Source organism: Neofelis nebulosa, chromosome 16, assembly GCF_028018385.1.
Source record: "Neofelis nebulosa isolate mNeoNeb1 chromosome 16, mNeoNeb1.pri, whole genome shotgun sequence".
In the NCBI taxonomy this organism is placed as follows: domain Eukaryota; kingdom Metazoa; phylum Chordata; class Mammalia; order Carnivora; family Felidae; genus Neofelis; species Neofelis nebulosa.
In genome coordinates, this window is record NC_080797.1 from 14,398,458 (window position 1) to 14,417,502 (window position 19,045).

Genomic DNA, 19,045 nt, shown 5'->3' on the forward strand with positions numbered 1-19,045 from the left:
GCCAGGTTATCCCCCCGATTCATTCACTGCAAGAACGAGGCCCTGTCCACTGGCCAGATCACGTCCCTCCTGGTTTTGAGGTACGTGGGCTCCCCACTCCCTCTGAGTTTGTCTTCTCAGGGGCAGGACTGTGTTCACCGTGTCCACTGGGCCCTAGAGCTTGGACGAACCCGGGCCACGCAGCTGCTGTGCAGACAGGGTGCTCTCTGGCCCCGTACTTCCTGGCCCCTCTCCCTGGCTTGGATGGCGGGGGGAAGCAAGGCTCAGAGCAGATGCCCACCCGCTACCAGTGCTTTGACAACACGGCGCATACCTCTCCACGCCTCCCTCCCTCCCTTGTGATGTGTGGGATTATGATACGAAGGTGAGTCCTTGGCTCGCGGGGATCTCTGGAAGTTGGGGGAGCACATGTTTCCATGGCAGGAGAAAGTTGGGGGGCCTCCTCCGGGGCAGGTATGCCACAGGCCCCGCTGTCTTCACCATCCTCTCCCCTGGTGTTTCTTGGCTGCTTTGGTTTGACATCCAAGCCCCGCCCCGCCCCCCCCCCCCCCCCCCCCCCCCCCCCGCCTTACAGTCCAGCCACATGGGCTGCCTGCCAAGCACTCAAGTGCCCTTGACCTTTGCCATCCCCTGAAATCTCCTCCCTGTGTCCAGTTCCGGACCACATCCTGCCCAGCGAGCGGAGGCCTCCCCTCTCCTGGGCTTTTGGGGGGCACTTTTCACTTCTAATGTGCTCCATTTGGCTTCGTTTTGTAATTATCTGTGTTCCGGCTTCGTGTTCCCATGCGACAATCACGCAACTGAGCCCAGTCTACGTTCCCGACCTGCAGGACCGTGAGGTGAACGAGTGGCTGTCGTTTGAAGCCGCTAAGTTTTGGGAGAGTTTGTTTCACCCTATTACCGTCACAATAGATTTACAATAGATACACAATCCTACGACAGATAACTGTCGCAAGAGATCACGGATGTACGTCAGGGACGGTCGGAGCCCTGGCGATACGCCAGTGGAAAAACTCGTCAACTTGTCAGCAGGAAGCGGAAGTCCCAAAGTAGGCGGATAGATACGTGAATATATGTGATTGTATATGGTCGCCAGAGTTACGAAGCCAGGAAAGGAGGCAGGAGAGTTGGGGGAGGGGTGTTGTCTTACCTAAGGTGCTGAGGGAGAGCCCCACTGTGAGGCATCTGGCCCCCAGGTATGTCCTGAACTGCAAACAGGGACTCAAACAAATTCACATGCACGCATATTCACAGTAGTACTATTCACAACTGCCAAAAGGTGGAAGCAGCCCAGGTGTGAATCCGCGAAGAACAGATAATCCAAATGATGTGCTCCATCCACCCAAGGGAATGTTAGCCATGGAAAGGAAGAGAACTCTGACACCTGCTACAACATAGCTGGGCCTTGGAACATTCGCGCTCAGTGAAGGAAGCCAGACACAAAAGCCCACACCGTAGGATGCCATCGCGTGAAATACTCAGAATAGGTAAATCTGTAAGGACGGAAGGAAGATCAGTGGCTGCCAGGGGCTGGGGGAGGGGGATGGGGGGCTGCTGCTGAATGGGGTGGGGTTTCCCTTTGGGGGTGATGGAAGTGTGTGGGAACCACAGAGGACGTGGTTGTACCACATTTTGAAAGCACTAAATGCCCCTGAATTGTTCACTCTAAAATGGTTAACAGCATGTTACATGAATTTCATTTTTATTTCATTTCATATCATTTCATATTTTAGAGAGAGAGTGTGTGAGTGAGGGAGAGAGGTAGAGGGAGAGAGAGAATCTTAAATGGGTTCCATGCTCAGCACGGAGACCGATGTGGCTCGATCCCATGACCCTGGTCATGACCTGTACTGAAATCAAGAGTTGGATGCTCAAGTGACTGAACCACCCAGGCACCCTGAGAATTTCATCTTAATATATTTAAATCTGGGGCGCCTGGGTGGCTCAGTCAGTTGGGTGGCTGCCTTCGGCTCAGGTCATGATCTCACGGTGTGTGAGTTCGAGTCCCACATCGGGCTCTGTGCCGGCAGCTCAGAGCCTGAAGCCTGCTCCAGATTCTGTGTCTCCCTTCCTGCCCCTCTCCAGCTTGCACTCTGTGTCTCTCTCCCGCTTTCAAAAACGAATAAATGTTAAAAATTTTTTTTGAAATCTCCTTAAAAAAAAAAAGAGGTTATCAACTTAAAATGAGGCAAATGGGCCAATGGCCTTGTACGAAGAGGAAATTGGGACACACAGAGGGACACCAGGGATGCCTGAGCACAGAGGAAAGACACAGCTGTCTGCCAGCTAAGGCGGCCGGCCTCAGAAGAAACCGAACTTGGTCACCTTGATCTCAGGCTTCCAGCATCCAGAACCATGAGAAAACAGGTTTAAGTTCTCCAGTCTGTGGGATTTTGTTACGGCAGCCCTAGCAAAGTGAAACGACCACCATAGAACTTTAAAGAGTCAGTGTAATAGGCGTGTCCGGGGGGCTCAGTCAGTTAAGCGTCGAGTTAGGCTCAGGCCATGATCTCATGGTTCATGGGTTTGAGCCCCGCATCGGGCTCTGTGCTGACAGCTCGGAGCCTGCTTCGGATTCTGTGTCTCCCTCTCTCTCTGCCCCTCCCCTGCTTGCTGTCTCTCTCTCTCTCTCTCGTAAATAAAGATTTTTTTTTTTAACGTTTTTTTTTTTTTTTTTTTTTTTTTAATTTATTTTTGGGACAGAGAGAGACAGAGCATGAACGGGGGAGGGGCAGAGAGAGAGGGAGACACAGAATCGGAAACAGGCTCCAGGCTCCGAGCCATCAGCCCAGAGCCCAACGCGGGGCTTGAACTCACGGACCGCGAGATCGTGACCTGGCTGAAGTCGGACGCTTAACCGACTGCGCCACCCAGGCGCCCCAATAAAGATTTTTTTTAATGAATATGTTTGGATAGAAGAGAAGCAAAAACACCAGAGGCCATTCTGTAAAAGAGAAGCAGGAAATAGAAAGGTGCGTGTTGGTGGAATGAAACCCAGTACCTTGATCTTCCAGGCAACCCTTTCGGCTCTCCCTCTGGAGTTTGTCTTGGATCTGGACACTTCTCCGCCTTTGCTGTCACCCCGCTGTCCTCTGGACTATGGCATCAGCCTCCTCACCCGTCTCCCTGCTTCTCCCCGCTGTCTCTTGTCCATTCAGCTTCCGGAGAATCCTTCTGAAACATAATGGAGAGCATGCCTTCTTTGCTCTCTTCCCCCCAAAGGCTTCCTAACTTCTGTTTAGAATAGAATTTAAAGGCCTTTCCACGTCTCACGTGGTTCTTCCTGACCCAGCCCTCCCCTGCTCTCACTCATGGTACTCCAGCCACGCTGGCTGCTTTGTTGCTCCTGGAGCACCCAGCACTTCTCAGGTCGCCGCCGGACCTTTGTACATGCTTTCCCCTCACCCTTTCACTCTTCCCTCAGATACCCGTATCGCTCACTTTACCTAGGACCGGCTCACACATCATCTCCTTAGAGAGGTCTTTGTTGACCATCTGATTTCAGATAGCCTCTGGGCGCCTGGGTGGCTCAGTCCGTCAAGCATTCGAATCGTGATTTAGGCTCAGGTCACGATCTCACGGTTCATGAGTTGGAGTCCTGCATCAGGCTCTGACAGTGACAGTGTGGAGCCTGCTCGGGATTCTCTCTCTCTTTCTGCCCTTCCTGTGCTTGTGCTCTCACTCTCCTTCTCTCTCTCTCTCTCTCTCTCTCAAAAGAAATAAACAAACTGAAAAAAATAAAATAGTCTCTATCACCCTCCACCCCCTCCCCTGCTTTGGTTGTCCATTACTGGACATTGTATACCTACATGTATACCTACAACCTGCCTCCTGCTGGGAAGACTCCACCAGGGGATCCCTTTCTGCTCTATTCCCGGCATTAGCTTAGCCAAGCCACACACAGAGAAGACACTTGAAAAGTTATCTGTTGACAGACTGAACAAGGCAAGCTCAAATGACTTCGAGATTGAGATTATAGAACAGATGGTGGTGTAAACGTTGGTATTGGAGCAGTAAATAACAGAGCTGGGGAAGGTGGGAGGTGCCGACAGGGAGGAAAGGAGAGTGGCAGTCCCCTGAACTTTTCAGCACAGGGGATAAATACAACCTGAAGCTGAGCCACGGGGTTAAAAAACACGGATTTTGGCCTTTAGAAATTTTCATAACTCTCCCCCACAGTCATGGGCAAGGTCAGCCACGGACTTTGCAGGGCCCAGTGCAAAACAAGGAGGGGCTCCTAGCTGAACATTATGAAGAGTTACGAGCCCTTGGCAGCTAAGCGTCGAACCCAGCACGGGGCGGGGCCTCTGGGCCAGTCGGTGGCCCGTGAGGCTGGCCCTGGCGGCACGGTTTAGAATATTACATCTCTGGGGCGGAGAAATGTTGACCTTACATGCAGTTTAAATTCAGTTGTTTCTCTTCTGTCGGATTCCTGGCAATACCTTTTTTCGTTTTTCGTAGCATCAAAGTGTGACGTTACCTTCCTGAAATTATTTCTCTGCATGCTACCGGCAAGACGGAGGGCGTGCTAGTTTCCTCAATTATCAGCCAGCAGGGATGGCTTCTGGGTGAGAGTCGGCCTTTCCCCGCGCGGCCCGCGCTGCCCGCGCTTTCAGAAAGCAGCGCGTCCCCGGGGCGTCCTTCCCGCCTGCCGGGCGGGGGCGCGCGGCTCCGAGGCGGGCTCCCGGGCCGCGCGCCTGCGCATGCGCGGGCCGTTGGAGGGCCGGAACTCAGTTTCGGGGCTGCGCTGCCGGCGGAGCGCGTTGGACGAGGCGCCGGACGTCGCGGCGGTGGCGGCCGGCGGCGAAGCTGGAGCGGCGGTGGCGGCGGCGGCGGGAGGCCGGGGCTGAGGCCGGGGCCGGGGCCGGGGCTGCGAGGCCCGCGGGGCGGCAGGCGGCGGCGGCCCGGGGCTCGAGCCCGGAGGCGGGATCGGCCGCCATGGCCGAGAGCATCGTGAGTGGGGCGGCCGCGCGAGCGGGGCGCCGGGATGAGGCAGCAGATTTACCGGCGCGGCCTGTGGGGCGGCGGAGTCCGCCTCCCGCCGCCGCCTCCCGGCCGAGGGCTCGCGCCGTCCCCGCCCTCCCGCCCCTCCCCGGCCGTTGGCGACGCGGGCCGCGCGGGCCCCGCCGGGCGGGCCGGGCCGGGTCGGGTGCGGGGCCGCGGGCCTTCCGCCACCACGTCCCCGGCGCGGGCAGGGCTGCGGGGCGGCGGGCCCTCGGAGCCGGGGCGCGCCCCTGCCCGCGCACCGGGCCCCGGAGGTGCCGGCTCAGAGTTCCCGCGAGGAGAGAGCTCTGTGTCCAGAGGGGCCTTTGCGGACGCGGGGTGCCGGGCGGGGGGCGCACGGCGGCTCGCCGCCTCCTGCCCCTCGGTGGCAAGGACAGTTTGACAGCTACCTGTTTGAAAGGGGACGTTTTAGAATTTGACTTGTGACCAGGAATTAGGAATTGGCATGCCCTCCCCCCATCCCCCCCGCCGTGCCCCTTAAGTCAGTGGAAACGAGGAGGAAAAAAAAACAAAACCAAATCGGAAACAAAACAGTCCTCCCTTGACTTGTGGCAAGTTGCCTCTCAGAAGTAAATGTGGCTGGAAAAAAATCAACAGACCAGGTGGACAGAAGAATTTTGGTTAATGTTAAGGAATATTTGGGATTTCTGGGGGGAAAGCAAAGCAGTATTGGGTGGCAGGTACTATTCCTGCTTCAGCGGAGTGATGGCTTCTGCAGTTTGGCTGGGGGGTCCAGACTGGCCTGGATTCTGCCTTCTGGATGTCTTGGGTCTACAGGAAGGAGCTCTGGAGTTGGAGGCTTTCCTCTAGCCCTCCCTCAGCTGCCGTGCAGGCCCCCTGGCGTCTCCTCCATGTTTCCCATGGATGAGCAGAGGGAATAAATGCCCCAAGAGAAACTTAAGAGAAATTGACTCTTTTCTTGTTTTAAATGTTTTTATTTTTGAGACAGCGTGAGCTGGGGAGGGGCACAGAGAGAGGGAGACCGGAATTGAAGCAGGCTCCACACTGACAGTACAGAGCCCCGACGCGGGGGGGCTCGAACTCCGGAGTGATGAGATCATGACCTGAGCTGAAGTCAGACGCGGAGCTGACTGAGCCACCCAGGCGCCCCTCTTTTCTTTTTTTTTAATGTTTTTTTTTTTTTTTTTTTAATTTTTATTTTTGAGAGAGAGAGAGACAGAGCACCAGTGGGGGAGGGGCTGGGAGAGAGGGAGACACAGAATCCGAAGCAGGCTCCAGGCTCCGAGCTGTCAGCACAGAGCCTGACTCAGGGCTCGAACTCACGAACCCGTGAGATCATGACCCGAGCTGAAGTCGGACGCTGAACCGACTGAGCCACCCAGGCACCCCATCAGTAACTTCTAAAAAGAGGATGAGAATCAGCATTCAAATCTACTTTCAAACTCTCTTTACTGTCATATTTCAGTTCAAGTAGCCACGGACAAACATGTTGTTTTAGAAAAGGACATTTTTCCACTGGTGTGTGTAAGGCTAGGTGAGAAACTGTGGGTGTAACTGATTTTTATCTTGCTAATGCTTGGACTCTCCAAGAAGTGTTCCAGGCTCATTTTCTTCTAGATAGTGAAACCTAAGTTAGCAGGAGGCTGTGTGTCTCTGCCTCTCCTTGTGTGTTCTATTTGGTGGCCTGCGTCAGAGACCACACTAGGACTTCCCTCGGTACAAATTATGTTTGTTGGAGTTAAATACTGGGTTTAGTTGAGAAACCTGGACTCTGCCCTGTTGCAGATGATCAAATAGAAGGACTTCTTAAGCTTCAGAACATTCCAGAAACATGTAAGCCTGGCCTTTGGCTCAGAGGTGGAGCGTCATGCTCTTGTTCCGAAGTGAACGGTCAAAGGGAGGGTCACAGAATCTCCCACAGAGAAACGCAGCTCTTGTTAACGTGCCACAGTGTTGCAGACAGGTTTCAGGAACAAATGGAAGTATTTGCTGCTCGTGCTGTGCATCATGGAAACGTTTTTCTGGGTGTTCAGTCCAGAGTGAAGTGGAGTAGAAATCAAAACTCAAAAGAATCTGGATTTGCGCTCCTCGCTGACGAGGGAGAAAGTTGAACAGATGTAGTTAAGCAAACAGAAAATGTTTTGTGCTCTTAACAATTGGGATTTCTTAAGGGTTATTCAAAACAAAATCTTCAAAATTGAGAACTGTGGAGACAAAGCCTTTTCAGTCAAGTGAAAGTAGGAAATGAGACAGTCCAGCTACTTGAGGAGAATCTAGATTATTCTTATTTTGTTCGAAAGTAGCAGGCAGTAGACCAAAAGCCATTGTGGCATTTTGTTGTGAATCAGTGAAAAAAAATTTTTTTTAATTAAAATTCTGTTTTGTTTTTTTTTAAGATTTTATTTTTAAGTGATCTCTACACCCAACGCGGAGCTTGAACCCACAACCCCAAGATCAGGAGTCACACACTCCTCCAACTGAGCCAGCCAGGTGGCTCCAGTGAAAACCTTTTTTAAAAACAATGGCTTGTGACGTTTTCCATGTGTAAAGGGTTCTGTTGTTAGTTTGGTGTGTGTGTGGTTTTCTGTACGGGGCACAGTGCAGAAGTTGCCGGGAGGAGAGTGCACCGGGAGCACTGGGTGCTGTGCTCCTGCCCTTTCCTCCTGTCCCAGGTGTCCCTGGGAGCGCTGTCTGTCTTGTTCGTGGCAGGGCATGTCCTTTCACGCTCCCTGACTAAGGCAGGCACTTGGACGGTGGGCTGTGCATGGCAGCTCCCCCCCCCCCCCTGCCCACCCCCCGCCCCCCAAGGACTTTGATCAGCATAAAAATCCAGTCCTAGAAAGTGGTGCTCTTTGTGTGGCCTTCCAGGCCTGCCAGAAAGATCTTTTTTCTTAAAACCCTGCCAAGCTCACTGTGGTGTTAAACACCTTTATTTCTTTTCTTTTAGTCTCTTTATTAAAGTTCACAAATTAGAAGGTTTCCTGTGATTCTTCTAGATCACTCTACTTTTTGTGTACGGATTCTGGAACATGGTGAGATCTTTTTTAAAGAACCCGGCTGGCTGTTCGTGGTTCATGGAGGAGTTTTTTCTTGCTGTTGTTTGTTGTCGTTTTTGTAAATCCGAAGAGAAAAATGTTAAGTGTTTCAGATATCTTCCTTGTGAATAGTGGTTAAAAACTGAAGTGTTTCTCTGAGTGAAATGGTGATGGGGTTTCTTCCCTTGTGGTGGTGAATCTCCTCTACCTCGGCTTCATCTTTTGAAATTCTGGCTTGGGTGTTGCCAGGGGAAGGGTGAGGTTTGGCTCTAAGTTTCGGTGACCCAGATGCTGAGAGACTGCAGATGTTAGTTTCAGTGGTAGGTCGGGAGCTTACTCATCCGTGTGGTGACCACCTTGTTTCATTTGTGACAGATAATCCGTGTCCAGTCCCCGGACGGGGTGAAGCGGATCACAGCCACGAAGAGAGAAACAGCTGCAGCGTTTCTGAAAAAGGTAGCTGTGGCCTGGGTGTGTCTCCCCCCCCCCCCCCCCCCTTTTGCTCCCTTCCCGTCTGTGCTGCCTCTTCCCTCCTCCTCTCCTGATTCTGCCCACTCCCTAGCTCAGCCCCTGGCACTGCTTTTCTCTGTCATGACGGATTGGACTGACCCGGCATCAGATCGTGTCACAGCTGACCATTGGTTACACTCGTAGGACCAGGGGGGCCGAAGATGAGTGGAAAAATAGTTCACGGGACTGGTGTTTACGAGAATGAAAAATTGGAGAGTGAAAGACTTCGGCTGTCACCAAAGGAGACTTGTTAAAAACACGTATAGAGTGATCCACTTTGTTCCTTAGAGACTTAGAGCCACGTGCACAGATGTGTTGGGTGAGCACAGAATGTAGTGGGAAAGAGCACAGCCAGATTTAAGAAGGGTCACCCAGGGAGGAGAGTGGCCTTTGCTTTATACCCCATGCCAGAGATTGGCAAACTGTGGCTCATGGGCTAATTTTTTTCCCCCTCGGCACGCTGATTGCGTTTCCCTGACCTCCTATTTCTGTAAATAAAGTTTTATCAGAACCCAGCCACACTCACTGGTTTATGTATCGTCTGGCTGCTCTTGAACTCCAACAAGGAGCTGAGTAGTTGTGATGGACACCATATGGCTTGCGAAAATAGGTACTTTCCTTTAGGGAAAAAGTGTGCCCACCTTTATTCATTCGGTGTTATTTGAATCTGTTGTGAGCAGATGTTACCTTTGTAATAATAAATATTGTTTTTCATTTTCATAAACCAAAAAGGTTTCGGGGTCATAGACTGTTAGAGCCAGGGGAAATCTTAGGTGGCATGTAGTCTGATCTTTTCTTTTTTTTCACAAAGGTGGAAACTGAAGGCCTGGGAAGTAAACAGATTTAGGACGATCACTGGGCTGTCATCTGTTAGTGGGTCCACAACACTTATTTGGGAAATTTGGTTTCTTTCTTTTTTAATTTTTTTAATGTTTATTTATTTTTGAGAGAGACTGACAGAGCATGAGTGGGAGAGGGGTAGAGAGAGAGGGAAACAGAACCTGAAGTAGGCTCCAGGCTCTGAGCTGTCAGCACAGAGCCGGACGTGGGGCTCAAACTCATAAACTGTGAGATAATGACCTGAGCGAAAGTCGGGCGCTTAACTGACTAAGCCACCCAGGCAGCCATGGTTTCTTTCTTTCTTTCTTTTTTTTTTTTTTTTTATTTTTTTTTAATGTTTTATTTATTTTTGAGACAGAGAGAGTCAGAGCATGAGCAGGGGAGGGGCAGAGAGAGAGAGGGAGACACAGAATCGGAAGCAGGCTCCAGGCTCTGAGCTGTCAGCATACAGCCCGACGCGGGGCTCGAACTCACGAACTGCGAGATCATAACCTGAGCCGAAGTCGGACGCTTAACAGACTGAGCCACCCAGGTGCCCCTCCTCTTTTTTTTTTTTTTTAACGTTTATTTATTTATTTCGAGAGAGAGAGAGTGTGAGTAGGGGAGGAACAGAGAAGGAGACACAGAATCCAAAGCAGACTCTGAGCTGTCAGCACAGACCCTGATGTGATGCTCGAACTCACGAACTGTAAGATCATGACCTGAGCTGAAGTCGGATGCTTAACTTACTGAGCCACCCAGCCACCCTTGGGAAATTCGGTTTCTAAAAGGTAGTTGCTATCATAATGCCATAGCACTGCTTACAGGGCTATATTTATAAGAATAAAAGGAAAGAGAATAGCTGCGCTACATGCCAGAGAGGAGAATCTCTGAGTCTTTAAGAAATTCTAATTTCCTCCTCTTTGCTCTTTTTGTAGCTGCTGACCGTGGTCAGTTTGCTCCTAGGGGTCGAGTCGAGCTGGGGTACGGTGCATTCTGGAATTCTCGAGAGATCATCTGAGACTGAGATTAAGCATTAAGTAGCCACTGCTTAGGCAATTGTGTGATAAACACCAGCCATTAGAGTCCTGTGTGCTGTCTTTTTTTCTTTGAGGCTTTGTGGTAGGGAAATTTCTTAAATCTGTAGTGACCATGTAGGAATATGATTTTGATTTTAACTTGAGGCTTTTGTGCTTGGTAGCAAATGTAGGGTTGTCAAACAGGTTACGTTCAGGTTTCAGAGAAACCTAAGAATATGACATCGTAGTTCTCACTTTTATTTGCTTTACAAGTATCCTTACAGTGCTAGTATTTCCCTCTGGGTAGTTCATTGTCACCTCACACAGGGGGACGCAGAATGACAACCAGTCGCTGGGAGGGTTGGAGTTGGGGGGTGTGGGGTAGCTTTGACCGCTTTGTCTCTGAAGCCATCGTCTGCATAGTAGTTACTGTCTAGGGGAGATTTTCTTGGGAATACTCAAAAAACAAACATACTTATTACTCTGAAATGTGTTTCCCCTTAAATGAAAATCCTTTCTTCTGGTTAGAAGAATAATGTGGATTAATTATAAAAGGTGCAAACGATGCAGAAAAGTATAAAGAAGCAAGTGAGAACCACTCAGAAATAACCGTTAACGTGGCGCGTCTTTAGTGCACACGTGTGCACACATACACAGGTGTGTGCACATCTTCAGCAAGTGGGATCGTACCGGACTGTCGCTGTATTTCATCAAATCTAAGACATTGTTGAGTTTAAGGAGAAACATTTATGTACCATTAGGAAAGAAAAAATGCTTTCACACCTGCTTTCCCTTGTCATTTAGGTTTTATACTTTCATAAAGTGTTTTTCTAGACTTGCTTGGAATTATTTATTAAAAAATGTTTGAGAGAGAGGGAGCGTGTGGGCATGTGCTCAAGGGAGGGACAAGAGAGAGGGAGAGAGAACCCCAAGCAGGCCCTGCACTGTGAACAGAGCCCAGTGCAGGGCTCGATCTCACGAACCACGAGATCATGGCCTGAGCTGAAAACAAGAGTTGGATGCTTAACTGACTGAGCCACCCAGGCGCCCCTGGAAGTTTATTTTAATCACGTGTTGTTCTTATACAGACACAAGAAGGAAAATCTAAGTGAAATTAATTGGGTCGGATCTCTCTCCAATGTCATATTCAGAGTCTGGCCCTTCTGAACCATTGTTTGGATTCAGCTGTCACTGTCCCCATCTCCCTGCAGAGGGTCATCTTCTGCTCTGTCAGGAGGATTAACACCAGCTGCCCACACCTGTTCTGTAGGCGCTGGTACTGGAGGTTTTCTTGGGAATACTCAAAAACTGCTGTCTTGCTAGCGGGCGGGGCCCAGCAGCCAGAATTCCTGTTCTTTCCTTGATTGATCATTAGATGGCTTGTTTGACAGAAATGTTGAGGGATGACAGTTATTCAACCATGCTACCTAGGGGACAGGTTTACAGGAGCTCAGGCAGTTACCTGTATGTCCTGCTGCCCCGCAGGCAAGAACTGTAACACTCCATTGTTCCTAAGATGCATCCATTCCGGGGCGCCTGGGTGGCTCTGTCGGTTGAGTGTCCGACTTCGGCTCAGGTCATGATCTCGCGGTCCATGAGATCGAGCCCCGCGTCAGGCTCTGTGCTGACCGCTCAGAGCCTGGAGCCCGTTTCAGATTCTGTGTCTCCCTCTCTCTGACCCTCCCCTGTTCATGCTCTGTCTCTCGGTCTCAAAAATTTAAAAAAAAAAAAAAAAAATTAAAAAAAAAAGAAAAGATGCATCCATTCCAAAGATGTTAAAAACTTACAGGAGAATTTGTAACTTGGTTTTTTTCACTTGACAATACGTTAAGGAATGGTTTTATGTCAATAAATGTAGATTTATATCTTTTTAAAAATTATGTTTAAAAATAACGCCTAACAGGGGCGCCTGGCTGACTTAGTCGGTGGAGCACGCAACTCTTCATCTTGGGGTCGTGAGTTCAGGCCCCTCGGCTATAGAGATTACTCTAAATTAAAAAAAAAAAAAAAATTTTTTTTTTTTTTTTTTTTTAATGTTTATTCTTGAGAGATAGAGACCGCGTGGACAGGGCAGGGACAGAGAGAGACACAGGATCCAAAACAGGCTCCAGGCTCCAAGCTGTCAGCACAGAGCCCAGTGAGGGGCTTGAACTCACGAACCACGAGCTCATGACCTGACCGGAAGTTGGATGGATGCTTAAACGACTGAGCCACCCAGGCACCCGGAGATTACTTTACACATTGGTTTCGGGGCGCCTGGGTGGCTCAGTCGGTTAAGCGTCCGACTTTGCGTCAGGTCATGAGCTGGCGGTTCGTGGGTTTGAGCCCCACATCGGGCTCTGTGTTGACAGCTCGGAGCCCGGAGCCTGCTTGGGGTCCTGTATCTCCCTCTCTCTCTGCCCCAACCCCACTCGTGCTCTGTCTCTCTCAAAAAAATTAATGAACTTAAAAAAAATTTTTAAAAATTGGTTTAGACGGTAAATTTTGTGTGTCATTTTCTTTTAAGAGTTTAAAGTTTATTTTTTTGTAATCTCTACAGCCAGCGTGGGGCCCGAACTCACAACTCTGAGAGTCCCACGCTCCACCGACTGAGCCAGCCAGGCGCCCCCATCTAACCCGTTTTTAAGTGTACAGTTCAGTAGTGTTAAGTGTACGCGTATCGTTGTGCAACCGTCGCGACCATCTGTTTCCAGAACTTTTTCGTCTTTCAAATCTGAAACTCTCCCCATAAACAGATAGCTCCTCTTTCTCGCCACCCCCGGTCCTTGGTATCTGCCGTCGCGCGTTGTGTCTCCGCGAAGGACCACCCCGGGGGTCTCACGAAGTAGATCGTGCTCATTTTCAGTAACTAGTGATCTGGCTGTGCGTAAGCGGGCTTGGAGGGGCTTTCCCGTTCCCTCACAGACTCGTGTGTCGGCCGCCGTGACCATTGCCGGCTCCGGCTTGCTGTCCCCACGTTGGACGGCCTTGATCCCGCCTCAGCACGTGGCGCTGCGCCCTCTAAGGAACCACGTTTGCGAGTGTGAGGACGCGGGTGAGGTGGAGCGGCTCTCGCGGTCTCAGCGCGGCTGGTTCTTTGAGACCATCTAACGCCCCTTGTCCTGCGCGCCGCCAGGCCGTAAGCCCCTCGGAGGGGCCGCTCGTCCGGCCCGTGCCCGTGCCCATGCCCACCCCTCGTGCTCCTCAGCTGACCCGCCGGGCCGCCGCTGTCCCTCCCCCGCCCGGGCAGGTGGAGGGCTCCGTCCCGTCCTGACTGCCCTCTGCGGTCTGGGACCCGGTCCCGTCTTCTTCTTTTTTAACCACGAAGTAAAGTACATCCTAAGATGGGCTCGCACATTACAGGCAGCCGAGTGACGGAAGGTGACGGAGACACTTAGGTCGAGCGGGGGCGCCGCCGGTGCCGCGGGATCGGCCGGTCGGCCTTCCCCGCTCCCTCGGCTCTCTCCGGGCTCGACGCGGAGGGCTTCCCCGCTCTTCTGTGTTGTGCCGCCTCAGCGTGCGTTCCTAAACCCCAGATTTTGGTTTTGCCTGTTTCTGAGTCTAACGTAAATGGAATCATGCCGTGTGCTCTTGTTACTTTGAATGATACGTGTATTAATTTCATTCCGTACCATATTACGGTAACCGTACGCAGAGTTTACCTCAGGTGTGACTATAAGGTTTTTAGGACCTCGATGATGCCCTTGTGAGACTGTGCTCAGACTTCCGTTGTTAACGGCCGGTGCCTCGTGGTAGATTGCCGGATCTTTAGATAAAGAACTCAAAAGTTTGCGGAAGCAGTTCGTTGGAGTAGCATAAAAAAGTACTCCGTACACTCCTGTCTCTCTCAGAAGTGGGATTCGACGTATGTGAAGTACTGTTGCCGGTCAGCACGTTTGAAAACGCTGCTGCATCTCAGGCCCGACGGGAAGCACAAAGCTCTGGTCATGCGGTCCCGGGGGGACTTGCCTTCGCACAAAGGGCCGGCTCTACAGCAACCCTACCCCATTCGGGAAACGCCTTTTCATCCTGGGAGTGTGTGGCAGCTTCCGTGGAGCTCACCCTTCTGGTGAAAGCTTTCTCATTTTTGGGAATAGCTTGCAAGGCATCGCGTACGGAAACACACGACACTTTTGCAGAAGAGCCGAAATGCCACAGTCGGTGAACTTCAGTTTATACCTAAGTTATTTCAGAGAAAAGTCAAACTAAAGACGTTATCTTTAGTCTTTAGTCTTTTTCTGCAGTTGGGAATACACATTTCATGGTCTTCATTTGCTCGTGCTTTATTTTATTAATGCCTTTTTTATTTGTTTAATATTTTATTTTTGAGAGAGAGAGAGAGAGAGAGAGAGAGCAGGGAAGGGGTGAGAGAGGGGGACAGAGGATCTGAAGTGGGCTCTGCGTCGACATCAGAGAGCCCGACGCGGGTCTCAGACTCCCAAACCGTGAGATCATGACCTGAGCCTTGGACACAACCTACTGAGCCACCCAGTGGCCCCTTATTAATGTCAGTTTTAGCCTGGAAAAAACCATATGGACGGTATCAGATACCACGTTTGTCTCATAGAAAATCTTGTTTGGGGGCGTCTGGGTGGCTTGGTCGGTTGAGCGTCCGACTTCGGCTCAGGTCATGATCTCACGGTCTGTGAGTTCGAGCCCCGCATCGGGCTCTGTGCTGACAGCTCAGAGCCTGGAGCCCGTTTCGGATTCTGTGTCTCCCTCTCTCTCTGCCCCTCCCCTGTTCATGCTCTGTCTCTCTCTGTCTCAAAAATAAATAAACGTTAAAAACAAAAAATTAAAAAAAAAAAAAATCTTGTTTGTCTGAAGACCATTTCTTATCACTTGGAGAATTTCAGAGTTTTCAACAGTTTCCTATTACATAGTTTAGAGTTTTTGTTGTCATGCTTTTTGCCTTATTATCCTGGTTGTTGGAGTCGCTTGCAATCCATTTCTTTAAAATGAGTAGAGGGGCGCCTGGGTGGCTCAGTTGGTTAAGCGTCTGATATCAGCTCAGGTCACGATCTCGTGGTTTGTGAGTTCGAGCCCCGCATCGGGCTCTGCACACTGACCATGTGGAGCCTGCTTGGGATTCTCTCTCTCCCTCTCTGTCTACTCCTCCCTAGCTTTTGTGCTCTCGCGCACACGCGCTGTCTCAATAAATAAACATTCAAAAATGAAATCGGTAGAAAATAAGGTTAATATGTAAGGTTAATCATTAAATCAACTTTTTTCTCATAGTGAATTAATAGTAGGTTTTAGCAATAAATCTGTACATTTTTTTATTTTGAGAGAAAGCACACACGTGCGCAAGGCGGGGAGGGGCAGAGAGAGAGAATCTCAGGCAGGCTCCACGCTGTCGGTGCAGACCCCATCATGGGTCTTGGGCCCATGAACAGTGAGGTCATGACCTGAGCCAGAATCACAGAGTTGGACGCTCAACCCACTGAGCCATCCGGGTGCCCCTGCAGTTCTTTTTTTAAAACCAATCACGAGAGGGGCGCCTGGGTGGCTCAGTCGGTTGGGGGTTGAGTGTCCAACTTCGGTTCGGGTCATGATCTCGCAGTCTGTGAGTTCGAGCCCCGTGCCAGGCTCTGTGCTGACAGCTCGGAGCCTGGAGCCTGCTTCAGATTCTGTGTCTCCCTCTCTCTCTGCCCCTTCCCCACTCATATTCTGTCTCTCAAAAATGAATAAACGTTAAAAAAAAAAAATTTTAAAAAGCACATGAGACACACCTGGGTGGGTCAGTCAGTTAAGCATCTGACTTCAGCTCAGGTCATGATCTCACAGTTCGTGAGTTCGAGCCCTGCGTCGGGCTCTGTGCTGACAGCTCAGAGCCTGGAACCTCCTTTGGGTTCTGTGTGTCTCTCTCTCTCTGCCCCTCCCCTGTTCATTCTCTCTCTCTCGAAAATAAACATAAACAATTTTTTTAAACCAATCATGAAACATTTAATGTGATAGTTTCCTATCGTATAGTTTAGAGTTTTTGCTGTCATACTTTCTGCCTTATTCTTCCAGTGTTTTTCCTGGGTGTGACTTGTATCTGGTGTTGCGTTCATCAGCCTGGGGAACATCTGGCATTTCCTGTAGTGGAGGCTTGCTAGTGACGCCCTCTTAGGTTTTGGCCTGAAAACGTTTTCAGTGTGCCTTTGTATTTGAAGGGTATTTTCGCCAGATACAGAATTCTGAGTTGACAGATTTTTGTTCCATCTCAGCACTTTGAAGGCGTCCTTCCATTGTCTTCTGGTCTCCATTGATCTCCGGCTGTCAGTGGTTCGAGCATGATGCATGCACCTAGGGGTGGTTTTTTAATGGATCTCACTTGGGATTTGCTGAACTTCCTGGATTTGTTACTCGGTTTGTTGTCACTTTTGAGGTTTTCAGCCATTCTCTCTTCAAATACTTTCCAGTTCTCTATTTTCTTTTCCGTAGGATCGTTAATTAAATGTTGTCCCAGGAGTTCTGAAGGTTCTGTTCATTTGCTGACAAATCTCTGTTTTGAGGTCATGCAGGCTCTAGTAATCTGTCTTCAGGTACATTGACTCCTTCTGCCTCTCCCTTCGGCTGGCAAGCCCATCGGTGTTTTCCGTTTCAGTCATCGTATTTTTCTGTTGTAGAGTTTCCATTTGATTCTCTTTTATCGTTTGTTTCTCTGATGAGACTCCTGGTCTCTTCGTTTGCCTCTGCCCTGCTGGCCCCTGAGCATTGAGCCGTGGCTCGGACTCCTCTCCTGGCTGGGTCTCAGGTGCTGACTGCCGGCTGATGCCTTCCCCAGGGCGCCTGGGCGTTGGAGGGAAGGCGTGGCTTTCCCTTCAGTCTTCCTCCTCCTCGGCCCTCTTCCTTGCTTCCTTACAGGTGTGGCTTCCATCCCACCTGCTTCCAAGCCAGAAGTCTGAACACCCCGCTTATGTCCTTCCTTTCCCTCACTCTGTCCTGCCCCTCATCCCACCCATCAGCAGAGGCCGTTGATTATGAGAGCTGGAAGGTCCTCCCCGCTCCGTCCCCAAGTCTCGGCCGTGTCTCAGCCCGTCTCCTCTGGGCTCTCTTCCCACCTCCAGACTGTCGATGGCTTGGCAGCCCCCAGCCCTTAGCCCCTGCGGCCCTGTGTGCCAGCTCTTGTCCCCCTTCCCATTCTGTTGCTGACCGTTTCCTTTCTGCCCGCTGGGCTCTGGCCTCACTGGCCTCTCTCTTCCCACCCCCTTCCTGCCTCTCGGCCTCTGTGCTGCTCCTGCTGGCTGCACTCTTCCTTCTCAGCTCTGAGTAGCAGCTTTAGTCTCTTCCTCCGGGCCTCTGCTCAGACGTGGTCTTCGCAGAGGCCTGTCTGTCCTCCCATCTAGAGTGGCCTCTCCCATGCTTCCCTCTCTTCCTTTCCTGCCGTGGTGCTGACCTCGACCTGTGCTTCTCATCTGCTAACTTTCTCTCCCCACTGTGATGCTGAGGTCCTCGATAGCAGGAACCTTGGCTTTGTTGTTCACGGTCGTGTTCGGAGCGCCCAGAGTGGAGCCGGCACGTAAGACTGTTTACTGGTTGGTGAGTGAGCAGTGAGTATTCTCGGCACCCACTGAGTACCTGGCATGGTGGACACTTGCTGTCATAGACATGGGAGCCTCGTTCTTCACTTCTGGCTTTCTTCTGCTGGGCTTTAACGTTGGAATTGATTTCAAAAATAGAAATAAACTTTCCAGATACGGCCGTGACTTTTGCTTGCATCAAACTCTTACATGTGTCATTCAATCATTTACACAAATCTTCGCTTCTGCTTGGCCACTTTTTTCATTTTACTTGACATCTGTGTGGGCAGCACAAATTTCCTCCCAAGAGAGCAAAATAACAAAAGAAATTTGGTTCATGAGGAACAGTTTCTAAATTTAACGAGTGTTCTAATATTATTATTTGGTATGTGTGTGGCCCGAGTAGTGATACTCGAAATTTTTTTAAATCTCTGTTGTTTTCTGCTTGTTTTAGGTCGCAAAAGAGTTTGGCTTCCAGAATAATGGCTTCTCAGTTTACATAAATAGAAACAAGACTGGAGAGATAACAGCATCATCTACCAAATCCCTGAGTCTGCTCAAAATCAAGTAAGTGCCGTGGGGGGATGACAGGGCGGGGAGGGGGTGACTCCAGTGGCCCACCGATCGCTCATTCTACCCGATTGCCTCCCAGTGCCACTGCGCGGTGGCTGGAGTGCAGGTGAGCGTGTTTTTTGCCGGGATTTCAGCAGTCACACCGGCTCCACTGGTCCTCTTGTGCTGAGCTGATTGACTTGCAGATTCTGAGCTTTTGTCACTGAGGAGAGAGAGTTACGGGTTCGGGGTGTGCGCCCAGCTGCACACTCAGCTCTGTCTCTGCAGAGAAGGACCTTGAACATGGCCGTGGGGAGTTCTGCCTCAGGACTGCTTGGCGGGGAGGAGGGGCCGTCGCCCACACTATATTTCTTGGTGGCGTGACCCCCTTGAGCTCCTTAGCGGGGGGCAGTCACGTCAGTAGGGTTTCCAGGACATAGAGACCTCTTACCGTGGCCGCTGCCTGTTCTCCGTAGTTTAATTGGAGCCCAGCCACATCCATGCGTTGCTGTGCTCTCGTGCTCCAAGGGTAGAGCTGAGTGATTGTGACAGACGGCCTGGCCCCCGAAGCCGAAAATATTTACTGTTTGGCTCTTCACAGAAGAAGTTTGCTGACTCCTGTCCGAACTGTCTGGGCATACCTGCTCACGTTGCCGGT

The 19,045-nt window shown here is 50.7% G+C and overlaps 1 protein-coding gene and 1 long non-coding RNA gene across 2 annotated transcripts in view; one reads left to right on the plus strand and one right to left on the minus strand.

Moving 5' to 3' along the window:
* Window positions 1-1,402: 1,402 nt before the first annotated feature.
* LOC131498098 (uncharacterized) lies at window positions 1,403-4,696 on the minus strand. Its single transcript, XR_009255280.1, has 3 exons — window positions 4,481-4,696; window positions 3,002-3,174; window positions 1,403-1,493 (listed from the first exon to the last, which is right to left on the minus strand). It is a non-coding gene; the product is annotated as an uncharacterized LOC131498098 (long non-coding RNA).
* Window positions 4,697-4,802: 106 nt separating this feature from the next.
* NPLOC4 (NPL4 homolog, ubiquitin recognition factor) overlaps window positions 4,803-19,045 on the plus strand; it is a 61,574-nt gene continuing 47,331 nt past the window's right edge. Inside the window, exons 1-3 of the mRNA XM_058704947.1 lie at window positions 4,803-4,953; window positions 8,376-8,456; window positions 18,290-18,402. Of these exons, the coding sequence (XP_058560930.1) occupies window positions 4,939-4,953; window positions 8,376-8,456; window positions 18,290-18,402 (209 nt within the window). The 5' untranslated portion in view covers window positions 4,803-4,938. The remainder of the gene's footprint in view (window positions 4,954-8,375; window positions 8,457-18,289; window positions 18,403-19,045) is intronic.